General features: G+C 49.9%; 1 protein-coding gene across 1 annotated transcript; it reads left to right on the top strand.

The window, feature by feature from the left end:
• The first annotated feature begins 359 nt into the window (after window positions 1–359).
• LOC144177438 (uncharacterized) lies at window positions 360–5,133 on the top strand. The gene has a single exon (XM_077705263.1). The coding sequence runs from the start codon at window positions 377–379 to the stop codon at window positions 1,541–1,543; it is 1,167 nt and encodes a 388-aa protein (XP_077561389.1). The 5' UTR covers window positions 360–376; the 3' UTR covers window positions 1,544–5,133.
• Window positions 5,134–15,427: the final 10,294 nt, after the last annotated feature.

The raw sequence follows: 15,427 nt of genomic DNA on the forward strand, positions 1-15,427 counted from the left end.
TGAAGGCTGGAGAAGAGTCAGCGAAGTCAATATAGGTACTAAGGAAATAAAATCAACTGATATTTTTACCGTACAGCGTAAAACTAGGGTGCGGGAAGCACTTTTTTGCGCTGGGCGAACCAGCACAGCGGCCAGCAGCAGGACTACGCATCTGCGAACGCTTTTCCGTCTACGAAATGCAATTGCTAGACGTGAGCTATTTTGGAAACTCGGGCGACGCTTACTGCACGAGCGCAATACAACAAATAGTCACCGAAGCTGCTTGAAATGCCAAAACTAAATAAAAGTGTAAACTGGTTGTACAATATATACCCCAGCGGAGCCCGCTCCGTGGCCTAGCATTCTGTTTCCGGCTGCCGATAGGAGCGGACGCAGGATGGACGGCTCCGTGCGAGCTGCGATAACGGCCGATGCCGGCCGTGGTGAACCGGTTTCTTCGTTGCCCAAGGATTACCGTGTTGTTCTGCCCCCCCTGCCCACCGGAGAAGCGATGAATCGTGTGGTTGTTCTGCACTGCGACGTCGGCGGTCGACCGTACAGAATTGACGACTTCAGGCAGCCGTTGAAGGACACTGGAGTGATACAGGAAGTTTGTGGCATAGGGGCCTACCAGATGTCCCACGTCTGGCTGATAAATTTTCGGACGGACGGAGCGAAGAAAAAACTGCTGGAAAGCGGCCCTTTGAGCGTGAAAGGACGGCCATGCCTTGTAGTCGACCCCGTAAGGCACGAACTTCGGGTGAAGCTGCACTGGGTTGCCTTCAACGTTACCAACGAGACTATAAGGAAGATATTCGCCGAGTACGGCGACGTGAAGGAGGTGACGAGTGACAAGTGGCGTGTTCAGGACTTTGAGAGCTCCGAGTCGACAACCCGGATTGTGCGCCTAGTTTTGCATGAAGGTGTCACGCCGGACAGGCTTCCCCACCAGCTGCGGTTAGGCCCCGGCACGGCGCTCGTCGCGGTGCCTGGGCGATCCCCACTGTGCCTCAGGTGCCGCAGAGCCGGGCACATTCGCCGAGAATGCCGGGCCCCCAGGTGCTCGGAATGCCACGCCTTTGGGCACGAGAAGGCGGACTGCACCCGCTCGTACGCTCGGGCTGTGGGTCGAGGCCTGGAAAGTGACAACAGCGAACTCGTTATGGACGAGGAAGAAGCAGAGGGAGCAGCGGCACCCGCAGCACCTGAACCCAGGACCCACCACCACCCCGAGCCGGAAACGGACGCGGATACCACAAGAAAGGACGAGAGCAAGCCACTGAAGGCGGAGGGGCGTAGCGCGCCAGCAGACGATCCGCCTCGGCAGGCCACCGCTCAAGACGGGGACAGTGCTGGAACCACCAAGGACGAGAGCGAGAGGATGGACCTCGAGGTTCAGCCGAGCAAGCGTCGGCACGAAGATGGCCCGGAGACTGCGGACGAACCAAACCAGCGAAAGCCAGAACCGCCGTGGCAGGCTGGTCGGGGAAAGAAGAATCAGCGAGCCGCCACTACTAAGCCAGGGGTGGCGTCGCCGGGAAAAGGCGGCACGAAAATCACCTGACCACATATAGGACCGGGCACACTGTATGGCGCGAGATAAAGGTAAGCACTTTACACTTGGTCTGGTCCCTCCAAAATGACGGCCCTCTGTAAGCCCTTTCGAATAGCTACCCTCAATGCACGAGGACTTTCAGCTAAGCGAAAGCAGAATCAGCTGTACCGCATGGTTACGGAGCGAGACCTAGACGTCGTCGCCATACAGGAGACGAAAGTCGAAAGTGAGGATCAGACCGACTGTATGGTGCGTCCCTTTACAGCACACTATTATGCATGTGTTAGTCACGCGGTTGGAATGTCGGCGGGATGTGTTCTCCTGATTCGAAAATCGTTAGGGGTGGTAGTCCAAAATGTCACAGTGTGCCTAAACGGACGTTTCGTAGTTTGTGACTTTGCTTTTTCAACAAGCCAGTGGCGAGTGATTTGTGTTTATGCACCAACAAGAGTCCAAGAAAGACGCGATTTTTTCGAGGAAATCAGAAAATACTGCAGTGGTGATCGATACACAGTGTTATTGGGCGACTTTAACTGTGTATGCTCCGCACGAGACAAAACCAGCTGTACACCCTATCGTGACGTAAGCACAACTTTATTATCTGAAATGGTGAACGATCTTGGTTTAGAGGACGTGGGAGAGTGTGTTAGCAGTGGAAGAGATGTACATTATACGCATTTCCAAGGGGCTAGCCACGCCCGCTTGGATAGGGCGTATATTTCAGCTGAGCTGCTGCCATGGTGTTGTGACTACAACGTGCGCTCGGTTTCGTTCTCCGACCACTGCTTAGTATCGTTTTGTCTGGGAAGTAAAAACGAAAACAGAAGTAAATTTACATGGGATCTATGGAAATTTAACGATAAACTGTTAGAGGACGATCTTTTTATGCAGCAAGTAAGAGCAACTGTAGAAAATATTGGTAATAGTAGCAGCGAAAAATTAGGAGTTCAATGGGAGCACTTTAAGCAAGAAACAAAAATGCAAGCAATCGAAAGAGGAACCGCTATTAAGAAGGAAAGACAAAAGCAAGAAAGCGTCTTGCGAACTTGTTTGCAGGCAATGTTGGAAGAAGAAAGCCAAGTCCCGGGGTCGTGTAAAGATGAGATAAAGGCCACAAAAGCAAAACTTGAGCTGATAGACGCCGAACGTTATCACGCAGCGCTCGTCAGAGCGAGAGCGGAAAAATGGATAGCGGGCGAAATGCCCACCAAGAGAGCACTGGGGACAGAAAAAAGATACGCTCGCCGCAACGAAATAACAGAAATTGAGTACAACGGCGTAGTCAGCGGCGAAAACATAGACATAGAACGTGCTTTTTTTGAGCACTACAGTACCTTGTTTTCGCGAAGCGCTATTCAACTTGAGAAGTTTGAACGTGAATTTGTGTCTCTGCTGCCAAAAATCGATGACGAAACAAGGTTACTATTAGAATCCCCCATCACGGTAGAGGAAGTGAAAGAAGCGATTAATAACCTAAACCTGGGAAAGTCACCAGGTCCTGATGGCTTGAGCGCGGCTTTTTATAAGTTCCTTAAACATGAGATATCCCCTGTGTTAACGGCAGTATTTAGAGAAGCTTTTACGTTAGGGGTGCTGCCACCGTCGTTTTCGGCTGCGCACACCATTTTAATTCCTAAAACAGAAGACACTGTCAAACTTCGTCAGGTGACGTCGTACCGCCCAATAAGCTTAACTAACGTTGACTACAAAATACTCATGAAAATACTGGCTAAAAGGTTACAGACTGTTATTGGCATCATAGTGGGACCGCATCAAACATGTGGGATAAAAGGACGATCAATTGTCACGAACATACACAAGGCTCGGAGTGTACTCGAGAGCTGTGATGTGATGCATACCGGTGTAGCAATGCTACAAGTGGACCTCGATAAAGCGTTCGACCGCGTGCCACACGATGGGCTTATGGCAGTATTAGAGCACGTTAACATCGGCTCTGTTATCCTAGAAGGTGTTCGCATGGCCTACAACAAGTGTACGACCAGAATAATTGTTAACAAGGGGTTGGGAAGGCGCATAGAAGTGCAGAGGTCGGTGAGGCAGGGGTGTCCTCTGTCACCTCTCCTCTTCTGCATATACATTGAATCCTTGTGTTTAGCCATAATGAGAAATGAAACTGTCAAGGGATTTCAACTTCATGCAGCCGAGGTACGAGTTTTAGCTTACGCAGACGATATTGCTATTTTCTGCGCAGATCAAGAAAGCGTCTCTCAAGTCGTTAACTTAGTGAAATGGTTTTGTCATGTGAGTGGATGCGCCGTGAACTGGGAGAAGTGCCTGGGAATATGGCATGGAGAGTGGAGTGCAACACCGGTGGTATTTAAGAATATCAAGTGGGTAACGACGCCCGTGAAGTACCTAGGCGTGCCGCTAGAGTATTATACCGATAGTGACCCTTATTGGCGGAAACAAGCTGTGGAGCTACGAGAAAAGGCAGAGAAGTGGAAGGGCACAAATTTGTCCATCTTTGCTCGCGCGACGGTTTGCAACCTATTCATGGTGAGCAAACTTTGGTATGTATTGCAAGTACTCCATTGTTCACGGGCGAATGTTCAAAAGCTGCACCGTGTTTTTGCAGTATTTATTTGGGGTTCGTCCTGGGAACGAACCAGTCGTACAAACCTCTTTCGGCGCGTTCGTGATGGGGGTTTAGGGTTAACGCATTTCTTTTTACGTCAGTTGGTAAACCGTTTTCTTTTTTTGCGGGATGTTAAAGACCCGTTTTTGCGCACGGTTTGTCAAATTAGATTAGGCAGGGTTCTGCCAGAGTTTATAGTTACGACATTATGTTTGCCGGGAGGTATACGTGGCTACCTAAAAGAAGTTGTTGAGTCATTTCGTTTTCTAGCTGTGCGATTTTCGTTGGATTATCTGAGTGCAGTTTCAAGAAAGCGACTGTACGGTGATCTTTGTGATACAGTTCTCCCGGTTCCGTTGTACAGAATAACGTACTCAGCAGGCCCTGGTCGAGATGTGTTAAAGCGGGTCAAGAAAATGCCAGTTGCACCAGGGATTAAAACGTTTTTCTTTAAATTACATACCGGAACACTCCTTGTTAAGACATGGATGCAAGAAAAGGGCCTCTTTATGCCATGGGGGGAACAGTGTTGGTTGTGCAAGAAACCGGAAACCATTGAACATGTCTTCATCGACTGTTGGGATGGTGTATTCTTTTGGGATGTGCTGCAGCGTACGTTGAAAAAAGATCTGCCAGTCGATGCCCGTGGCATCCGGTATTTGTCCGTTGAACATGATGAGGAGGGTGTACCGCTAGATCTAATAATGTTATTGGGCCTGCACAGCATATGGAGGTGTCGGCTGGCAGTCCGTCACTCGGACATTGACGCGCGCCCAGTCAGAGAGTATTTTCAGGAGGCTATTGTTTCGTTTGTGGAATTGAAAAAGGCCCAACAAAGTGTTCCGGAATGGCTGTCACAAGTTGAAAGGCTAACAAAGATAAAGATATTTTAGCCACCAGCGCTGCATCCCAGAGCGGGAGCAGCGATTTTATGTTTTAGTATGGGTTTGTTGTGACACTGATGTTTATGTTTGTAAAAGCGGTGCTTGTTTGGAAATAAAGAAAAAAAAAAAAAAAAAAAAAAAAAAAAAAAAAAGCTCCGTGGCCTAGCGGTCTGAGTTGCTAGGAATGCCACCGCAAGTATTTTGCAAGTCACGAGTTCGAATCCCCGCGGGTACGTGGTTTTTTTTTTTGTAAGTTACCTTTTTCGTTTTCCGCCGATGGTTTCTCTATTGAGTTCACCGGTTTTGGGCCAACGTTCATGGCTTCACGAACTAGTTCACAAAACGCGCGCAGGCTGGCACTGGCGCGCTAGCGAGTTCTCGTTGGCGTGCTGTTGCCATAAGCACCGACTGCTTGCAGGCAGTGGGCACAGGCCAGAATGAACAGACCCTTGGCCTGGTGCGAACACGCTTTTTACGACACAGGCATGAGGGAGGCAAGCTCCAAATATGGGGGAAAAGCGCATGACATTTGGGCGTCTGCGGGTACGCGGAGGGCGTTCATGCACTGCGTAGGTTTCGGTTAGTGAATGCTATGATTCCGATCCGTCCTAGGAGGCTTATCTTTGTGCATTTTTACAGCTGACAACATGGCAGAAGCGCGGTACGATGATTACTGAGTTATTGAGAATGCCCATCCAACAACGCCAACGGTTGTGTTTTACAGAACCGAAGCCGAAACCGAAACTTGTTTGCTTGCTCACCTTGGGCATCGTCCAATGACGGTGTCCGCTCCTCCTAACGTCACAGCTTTAGTTGGTGCGGCCGCCGCAAACCGCGCATGGTAGTTTTTCTTCTTTCACGCTTTGTAAAATAATTACCGATTTGTCAACCGAATAAACGATGAAAAGTGTGCTAATTTGAGCCAGTCTACGCAGTGCAAGCAAAAACGGGAGCTTGACAAATTCACTTCAGTGTCCCTTTAAACATAGCTAAGTGCAAATCGTTGTCCTTTACTCGCAAACGTACTGCAGTTTCCTACCCCTACTCCATTAATTCCACTCCCATCGCCTCGGTGTCATCTTATAAATATCTCGGGGTTAACTTGACTTCATCTTTATCCTGGACTACCCATATCGATACAATCTCTGCAGCATCTAGATCTCTTGGCTACCTTCGACGCAACCTCAAGTGCGCATCCTCCGAAGTAAAAAAACTAGCTTATATAACTTTCGTACGCCCGAAACTTGAATATGCGGCACCTATCTGGCATCCGTCCCAAGCGTACCTAACAACAAAACTTGAGTACATTCAAAACCGCGCCGCCCGCTTCATATCTTCGCAATACTCCCCTAGAACCAGCGTCACTGCAATAAAACTCTCGCTCTCCCTCCCAACACTAGAATCCCGCCGAATTATCGCCCGCCTATGCCTTCTTAACAGCTACTACTATCATCCCCGCTATCGGCATCCCTTGCTTCAACCAGCGCACAGGACTTCAGCACGCCTTAATCACAGCAAACCCATTGCTTGTATCTCCGGCAAAACATCAGCATTTAACACCTCATTTTTAAAGCAAAGCTTTATACCTCTACCCCCCAAGGGTTCTTTCGCGACCGTTGGTGTCACCAGAAAACTCCAGCGAACAAATAAAAGAATTTACCGGCATCGCCGGGAATCCAACCTGGAACTAATAGACTAACAAAGCGAGAGCCCGTTGTCCTACCGATTCAGCTACGAGCCCACGCGAACACGCGAATACAAATGGTGTACTGACCAAGCACATCTACGGGTTTACCCCCTGCCTTCTCGCTGAATGCCACGCTGAATGTCACACGACCACTCACGCCCGTCTAGCGGCCCTGTGCGCACCTTGCTCATGTGCTAAGAGTTACAAAAATTAAAGGAAGCTCACACCAATCCATGGAATCTCACTTTTAGTACGCCAATGTGCTAAAGCCTGTGGCCTCCCGTGTTCACGTAAAAACTCACAGCTTCTTGTCGTCCGCCCTCACGCCAAATCAAGGAATACATTCAAATACTCCTTGATGACCAGGCCATCACTCCAAACCCTCAGCATCAAGATCCTGGGCCTACATTTCCAGGCCAACACCAAGAGTGACGTCTCCTTGCAGCGCCTCAAAAACAGCATTAATCAAATCATACACATGATCAGGCGAGTTGCCACCAAGAAGCGAGGCCTAAAAGAATCCGGTACCTTTCGATTAATTGACGCTTTTGTCCTCTCGAGAGTTACTTACGACAAACCCGTAGCTTCTTCTCGACGAGGAAGACATAGAGATGCTTTATATAATGATTAGAAAGGCGGTTGAGCAGGCCATTGGTCTTCTCATGAGAGCGTCCACACTGAGGCTGCTTAGCACGGGCTCCTCAACACGGTGGAAGAGCTGATAGAAGGCCATCTTTCTAACCAGAATGTCCGACTCAGAACTGCGGTGGGTAATCGCATGCTTCACCAGATTGGTTGGGCAGCCCAGAAGGTCACTCCGCTTGACGTACTCCCAGACTCTTGGTGACTTAAACTAAAGATGCTCCCTTTGCTTAGAAATATGAACCCCTCACATGACGAGGGTCAACGAAAAGCACGGGCTCAAGCACTAAACACCACCCTCGGTGGGGCTCATGCAGTTATCTACACAGACTTCTCCTAACATCGAGGGCAGCAACACGCCATCATCGTGGCTACCTCCAGAACCAACCTCCTTGCGTGTACCTCGCTTAGGACCCAACAAATGACGGCAGCAGAAGAGGCAGCCATCACCTTGGCTCTCACTCAACCAGGGGTTCGGAGGGTAGTCACCGATTCCCAGCAAGCCTACTGGAATTACCAGTCGGGTTGGGTGTCCTGACCTGCACTGTGCGTGCTAAAAAACCACTCCCCAAACGGTTTCATTCAGCTCATCTGGACACCGCCTCACGCTTCAATGGAGGGCAACAAATACACCCAAACAAGCCTGCGATTTTACCTCCCGTGCTATGGAGCTGCACGAGGACAGTCACCCGCTTGTCACGTCCAGAAAGATAATCCAGCATTATCGCCTTCTGAGACAGACCGTACCATCGCCTTACGCTGACCTTTCCAGAGAACAACAAACTACCCGACGGCTCATACAATCCGGGCTCCTTCCCACAGCCTACGCGTCTTTACGTAATGCATCCGAATCGCTACGACGCTGAATGTAAATTTTAAGTGCGAATGCACTTCTTAAGTGAGCTTGAAGCGTCCGCCGCCGTCCGCATAGCAACAGCTGCGGGTGCGCGCGCTCCTCGTCTTCCTTGGCAACGGGGGGAGATGGGCGCGCGCTGCCTGGCCGCTGACATGGCACATACCCACGTGGGGGATTGGCCAGGAATCTCCTCGTCTTCCTTGGCAACGGGGGGAGATGGGCGCGCGCTGCCTGGCCGCTGACATGGCACATACCCACGTGGGGGATTGGCCAGGAATCGGGCGTGAGAAGGGCTAATGCACCCGCTTAAAGGAGTACTGACACGAAATTTCAAAGCTGAGATCCGCTCTAGCAATCAAGTACAACGACAACAAAAATAGGTGTCTGTGAATAAATGCATCTTTCTTTCTTTGTAGTTGTGTGTGTGTGTGTGATCTCTCTTTCGAGAACATTACCGAACCGCGCAAATTCAACTCGTGCATTCGCACTTGCACATTCTTCCCCTCGGGGAAATGCGGGGAATTTTTTTTCTCAGAAGTAGGAATACTCCGCCGCGTAATCGGGGTGTGCGACTTTAGCCCTGAGCACCCTCCTCTCTTTCCGTCAACTACACAACAAGAGCAATGGGAGATGCGGCTGTCCAGGCCCTCTCTACCTACCCAGCTTCAGCGGGTGGACAGAACACAGACCGCACGGACTGCATATGGGCCCCACAGAAGAAGGAATCACTCCCCAAGGCTGCACTCTGGGCCGTTCAGAAATCTGAACAGAAGTATTTCTTCCTCGTGCTTCTCAGCCGCAAGTCTCGTCGCCTCCGTCCGCGCCGCAGAGACGGAGAAGTCAGATTGTCTAACACCGGGTTGGAGCTTACTTTGATTTTTTAAAAAAATCGCGCCAATCCACCCTGTGAATGTGGTTGGAAAGCAAAGCTGTAAACGGCACCCAAAACGATTACCCATGCGACTTCCCTTAAATTCACTCACGTCGCTCTACATTACGGAAACCATAGAGAAGTGAAATGCACTTAACCACACCCTTTATTAGTTCAAAGAGATATTCTTGCTAAGGTTAAATCAATGCATGATGCATGAACGATGGTGTGTTGAGTTGTATTGGGGAAGGGCATGAGTGGAAACTTTTTTAATGAAATAAAAGGGAGCTCAAACCAGGTGTCAGATGATCTGACTTCTCCGTCGCTGCCGAGGGAGACGGAGGCGACGAGATCGGCTGCAGGTACGAAGGAGGTGGAGGAGGCGCAGCAGGAGAAAACACTTGTATTCCGATTTCTAAATGGCCGAGTGCGCTGCCCAGGGGAGTGGTTCCTTCATCACTGGAGCCCATATGCAGTCCGCGTCGCCAGTGCTCTGTCCACCAGCTGAAGCTGGGTAGGCAGAGAGGGGCTGGGCAGCAGCATCTGCCATTGCTCTTGTTGGGTAGTTTACGGAAATAGAGGAGGCTTCTGAGGGCTAAAGTTGCACACTCCGATTATGTAGCGGAGTGTTTCTACTTCAGAGAAAAATTTACATTCAGCGTTGTAGCGATTCTTGTGCATTAAGTGAAGACGCGCCAGGTGTGGGAAGGAGCCAGATTGTATAAGGGTAGTTTGTTGTTCTCTGCAAAGGTCAGGGTAAGGTGAAGGAGGTTAGTTCTGGAGTTCGCCACGATGATGGCGTACCGGTGCCCTCGATGTTGGGAGGCGTCTGTGTAGATAACTGCATTATCCCCAGCGAGGGTGGTGTTGATCGCGTCAGCCCGTGTTTCTAGGCGACCCTCGTCGTGTGAGGGGTACACATTTCTAAGCAATGGGAGCATCTTTAGTTCTTGTCGCCAAGAGTCCGGGGGTACATCAAGCAGAGTGACATTCTGTGCTGCCCGGCCAATCTATTGAAGGATGCGGTGACCAGACGCAGTTATGCTCAGTCGTAACTTCTGATTAGAAAGATGGCCCTCTATCAGCTCTTCCACTGTATTGTGGAGCCCCGCGCTAAGCAGGCTCTCTGTGGACGCACTCATGGGAAGACGAACGGCCTGCTCAACCGCCTTTCTAATCATTATATAAAGCATCTTTACGTCCTCCTCACCGAGAATAAGACAAGGGTTGACGTAAGTGATTCTCGAGAGGACAAAAGCTTGAATTTGATCGAAAGGTATCGGATTCCTTGAGGCCTCGCTTCTTGGTGGCAACTCGCCTGATAATGTGCATGATTTGATTGATGCTGTGTTTGAGGCGCTGCAAGGGTACGCCACGCTTTTGTATTGGACTGGAGATGTAGGCCCAGGATCTTGATACTGGGGCTTTGAGTGATGGCATGGCCATCAAAAGGTATTTTAACGTGTTCCTTGGTGTGTAGTTTGGCGCGAGGGCGTACGACAAGGAGCTGTGATTTGTTACGTGAACAGTCGAGGCCGCAGGCTTTAGCACATTGGCGTACTAGAAGAGAGATGCCATGCGTTGGCGTGCGCTTCCATTAATTGTTGTAACTCCTAGCACATGCGCAATCCGCCTACAGGGCCGCTAGACGTGCCGTGGGTGGAGCGCACAGCAGCGCGAGATGTCGCTTGAAGCTATCACGTCGCATTCACCGAGAATGCAGGGGGTAAACCCGTTGGTGTGCTTGGTGAGTGCACCTCATTTCTCCCCCGTTTCTGCGTGGGCTCGTAGCTAAATCGGTAAGACAACGGGCTCTCGCTTTGTTATACCGTTAGTTCCAGGTTCGATTCCTGGCGGTGGCAGTGAATTCTTTTATTTGTTCGTGGGAGTTTTCTGGTGACACCAACGGTCGCGAAAGAACCCTTTGGGGGGTAGAGGTAGAAAGCTTTGCTTTAAAAAATGTTTCCACTCTTGCTACACCAATACAACTCAACCAAACACCGTTCATGCATCATGCATTGATTTAACCTTACCAAGAATATCTCTTTGAACTAATCAATGGTGTGGTTAAGTGCATTTCACTTCTCTCTGGTTTTACTATTTGTAGAGCGATGTGAGTGATTTTAAGTGACGTCGCATGAGTAATCGTTATGGGTGCCGTTTACAGCTTTGCTTTCCAACCACATTCACGGGGTGGATTGGCGCGATTTTTTTTCCCCACGCGATAGTCCTGTGGAATGCTCTACCGGAGCACTGCACGTCATGCACCGACCGCGAAATGTTCCGCTCCAAGCTCACCGACCACTTGTCTGAGCAGCCTGCTTGTTATCGATAATTTGACTACCTCATGTATTTCTGCCAAGAATTCTTGATTTGTACGCACCTTAAAATTGTAATTCTATTTTTCAGACAACATTGCCGTATTTGGTTGTCTTTACTGTCTACATGTATTCGATTCTAGTTTCTGTATGTTTTCTTTTACTTTTTTGTGTGTGTTATGTTTGAACATTGCTCTGTACCTCGTCACTTGCCCTCCCTTATGTAATACCCTGGGGCCTTTAAGGTTGAAATAAATGAAATGAAATGAAAATGTGTTTCCTGAACACACATTACACTTGGCTGATTGGTATGCAGAATCTCATACACGTCGTCAAGATTATTCAGAAGGCCTCTGCAGTTCTATTGAACAATGTTTTCTCTTACCATTATGATGTATTAGAGCTACTGGAGTGTGACTATTTATGTAGGGTCTTTCGGGGCTTGGACTCTTGGACGAGGTTTCTTTACCTCCTCTGGAGGTTTAGATGGAGGGACCCGCTCCTTCCGCTGCAAAGCAGACAGGAAGGGTCCCACATCCACCTCATCATCTGATTTGGAAGGGGTACCCGGCGTACCGGACCCCCGGACCTGGCACCCTTTGCGGTGCCCTTCGTTTTGGCCGCGACCGCCGAGGGCGTCAGGAGCGCCCCGGGTGGCACAGGCGGTGCGGCGGAGGTGAGAACTACTGCGGTTTCCTACGTCTCCATCTCCTCCGGGCCCTCGCGTGTGCTTTGGGCAGGTGGAGAGGAGGAAAAAGAGGGTGCAGCATCCCCAACGGACGTGGATGCCACCACAGCCGCTGCTGCCTGAGCAAGTGGCGCGGTGGTGGGTTGAGCTGCCGGAGGCAACCCAGGGGGGGCGGCGGCGGGACCAAGTCCGACTCACGGTACTGGGTTCCCGCCGAAACAAGACGCCGCTCCGCCCCCCGGCGGGCTCCGTCGGCGTACCTCCCCAGAGGAAAAGAGGCGAACCTCTTCCGCGCCTCTGGGAAGGTGATGTTTTCCGTTACCTTGACATTAATTATCTGCTTTTCCTGCTTGAACTTTTCCCATTTTCGCGAGTACGCTGCATGGGGTGCCTGGCAGTTGGCACAGGTGAAGGTTTCGCATTCACAATTTTCTGAGGGATGGTCATGCTGACCGCACTTAGCGCAGGTAAGTCGGCCACGGCAAGAGTTTGTGCCATGCCCAAACCATTGGCACTTGAAACAGCGCCATGGGTTCGGGATGTACGGGCGGACTTTGCAATGTATATACCCAGCATTTATAGATTCTGGAAGGGTGGATCTATCGATTGGCAGGATAATGTGTTTAGTGGCTATTTGTTTGTCATCGCGGCGTATGGATATGCGCTTTACAGCCGTGACGCCCTCATCCTTTAAGCCTTCCAAAAGGCCGGCATCAGTTTGGGAAATGAGATCTGCCTCAGAGATCACACCCTGAGAGCTGTTGAGGCTTCGGTGGGGTGTGACCCTGATCTCCAGATCTGCCATGCGGGTTTGTTTCAGGAGGATTCCAGATTGCTGCTGAGTTTTTACTTCAACTAGTACGTCGCCTGTTCGTAGTTTTTTTGCCTGGAACGATTTGCCAATGATTCCTTCAAGGAACTTGGAGACGAGGAATACAGACTGGGAGGAGACGGGTTTCGATTTATCTACTGATTCAAGGACCAAAAAACAGGGATAGTTGTCAGGTTTCGGAATGTGGATTGTTGGAAGGGATGGAAAGGAAACTTCGGTGCGTCCCCTTTTCGGGGGTCGATCACGTCTGGGGGGGGGGGTTTGAATTATCCATATGGCATAGGAAAAAGCAGGGAGACGGGGGTACTTTCTTCTCTGACCTTACCCTGGTAGTCAAAGAGGTCCCGGAGCTCCCTGCCTGGTAGACAGGCAGATACCCATCGGCCGGAGCTTGACCAAGGCTCCGACGGCCACCGTTTACGGCTTCTACCCTTCACCTTTAAACACCTCGCCACGGTTGGACACGACTTATGTTGGGAGCTCGGGGTCCGCGGTGTCGCTGTTCACCGTCACCATGAATACTCAAGGTGCCCCGTGCGGGGGGTTTTCAAAAAATGTTTGGCACGTGTTGGATGTTGTCGCTCTTTCTTTGTCAGTATTTTGCTGTTCCCTGTTTTTGCTGTTCCTGTAAAGGCAAAGCATACATATTTGCAGCTACGGGAATAAAGAATCAGTTGGAAGTTAGCGCTCACCCATGTGTATTCTTTCCGTCACGTGTGTTTCTTCTGCGCTACATTTGATCACTATGACGTAGCGTTCTTTTGAGCTTATTTTAGTCGTGCGGTGCCCACACTGAACTAGCGGTTCAGCAGTCAGTGAAAACAAGGTTCCCCGCTTACAAGAGACCTCTCGTATAACAGACCATAATGGCTCCCTGGTACGTGTCTCTTATAAAGGGGTTCATTTGTACCTCTCATTTTTGATTCACTGTTACTTTCGTACACTTTCATCTTCCCACTTTTCTTACCGGCTCTGCTTGGACTTCATGCACGCAGGCATGTACATATGAAATAAATAAAAAGACTAACATCAAGATCAATTGTACTTCATTTTTCCACAGACAGTCAGGAAAACAGCTATTTACGCACCCTGACCTACGTCCTTCCACGGACAAAAAGCATGTTTGCCTAAATAAAGGTGACGATTTATTTGGACTAATTCTTTTGCGCATTACAATGTGCACAGTACACACATTCTGTGCGACGCCGAAAGATCTGAGACAGGAAGCTGATTCAAGTGTAGCAGGTTTACAAAAAAGTTCGTTCAATGACGTTAGCAGTCCACCACCTTGTTTGACTCGATCAACACGAATAATAGAGCCCCAGAACACTCACCCTGCATCATTCAACCTCCTGATTCTGCCTGGTCCTGCCAGGTATGTGGGGTTGGCCGCATGTTCTTTTTCCAGCACTTCGGTGAGCTCCCTGAGCAAGAATGAAATATTCAAAATGGCATTACGCATTGCAGCTGTTTTGCCTTGTCCTTTATGCCTACAGTGGTACATTTCTGAATAGCATTCCAGAGCTATAAACGCAGCTGGCTTTCTCAGAATCCTAGCAAACAACACGCTGGCCGAAAATTTCCCTGAGAGGTACTCGACATACATGCGTAATTACTGCTGTCACTGGACTTCCCTTTATTTTTTCGAAATGACTAGTGCTTTGAATCACCTGAACATCGATCCACTTACATTTATCACGAGTTCATACGTCCAGGATCGCAATGGGTGCTGCTGTTAAGTTTAGCTAGGTAATCGCCACTAAGCATTTCCCCACTCAATTTTACTGGTTTATACTTGCGGTAATCTACCAAATATTCGTACGCTATACGCTCGAGGCTAGACGAGCTGATCTATACGGGCTTTCTACGAATAACTAGAACGTTGTTGTATGTGAAAATACTTTAGATAAAATGCGAGTTGTAGACAGCTGGTTCATGGGGAGTACCCACTTAAGAAAGTTAAGCCCAGCTGGGGTTTGCTGGGAATGTGCACCCTGCTCACATAGAACGTTTCGACAAAACGTCAATACGCGCATCGCCGACAAAATGTTTACGCTACATCAAGAGCGAAACGAAAGCTTACCTTTCATACTCGCACGACTGCCTTGCGGCACCGGTTCGCCGGTTCGCCGATTCGCCGTTCTCACACGGTTCCAGGCCCGCTCCATCGTGCGCCACTTGTTCTCTATCTGAGCCGGCGTCAGTTCACTTCCAGTGAACTTCTCGTTCACCTGCGCCGCCAGGTCCCCCCATAGCCCTCTTGGTGTACTGCCTCCTGCTATGCTTGGTGTGGAACAGCTTGAAGGCGGAAATTAGAAATAGCGCCTTCGGCCGAGGCCAAAGTGCGTCAGCCCTGCTGCTGGCATCCCCAGCAGCTTCGGGCGCTCCGACGGCTTCGGCCGCGACGACCTCTACTGGCGTGCCATCTGCAAAGCACAGAACAGGGATCGTTCAACTGTTCAACCACGCTAGCAGCGTCACAAAATAGCGGACCGATATCAGCTAGTTTTGGGGGCGCT

The sequence above is a fragment of the Haemaphysalis longicornis genome, unplaced genomic scaffold (genome assembly GCF_048455015.1).
Source record: "Haemaphysalis longicornis isolate Haplotype H1 unplaced genomic scaffold, Haemaphysalis longicornis Haplotype H1 scaffold_1, whole genome shotgun sequence".
NCBI lineage: Eukaryota > Metazoa > Arthropoda > Arachnida > Ixodida > Ixodidae > Haemaphysalis > Haemaphysalis longicornis.

Bases quoted from the DNA above. Each gene is read 5' to 3' on its own strand.
- LOC144177438 (XM_077705263.1), top strand. From the start codon at position 377: ATGGACGGCTCCGTGCGAGCTGCGATAACGGCCGATGCCGGCCGTGGT.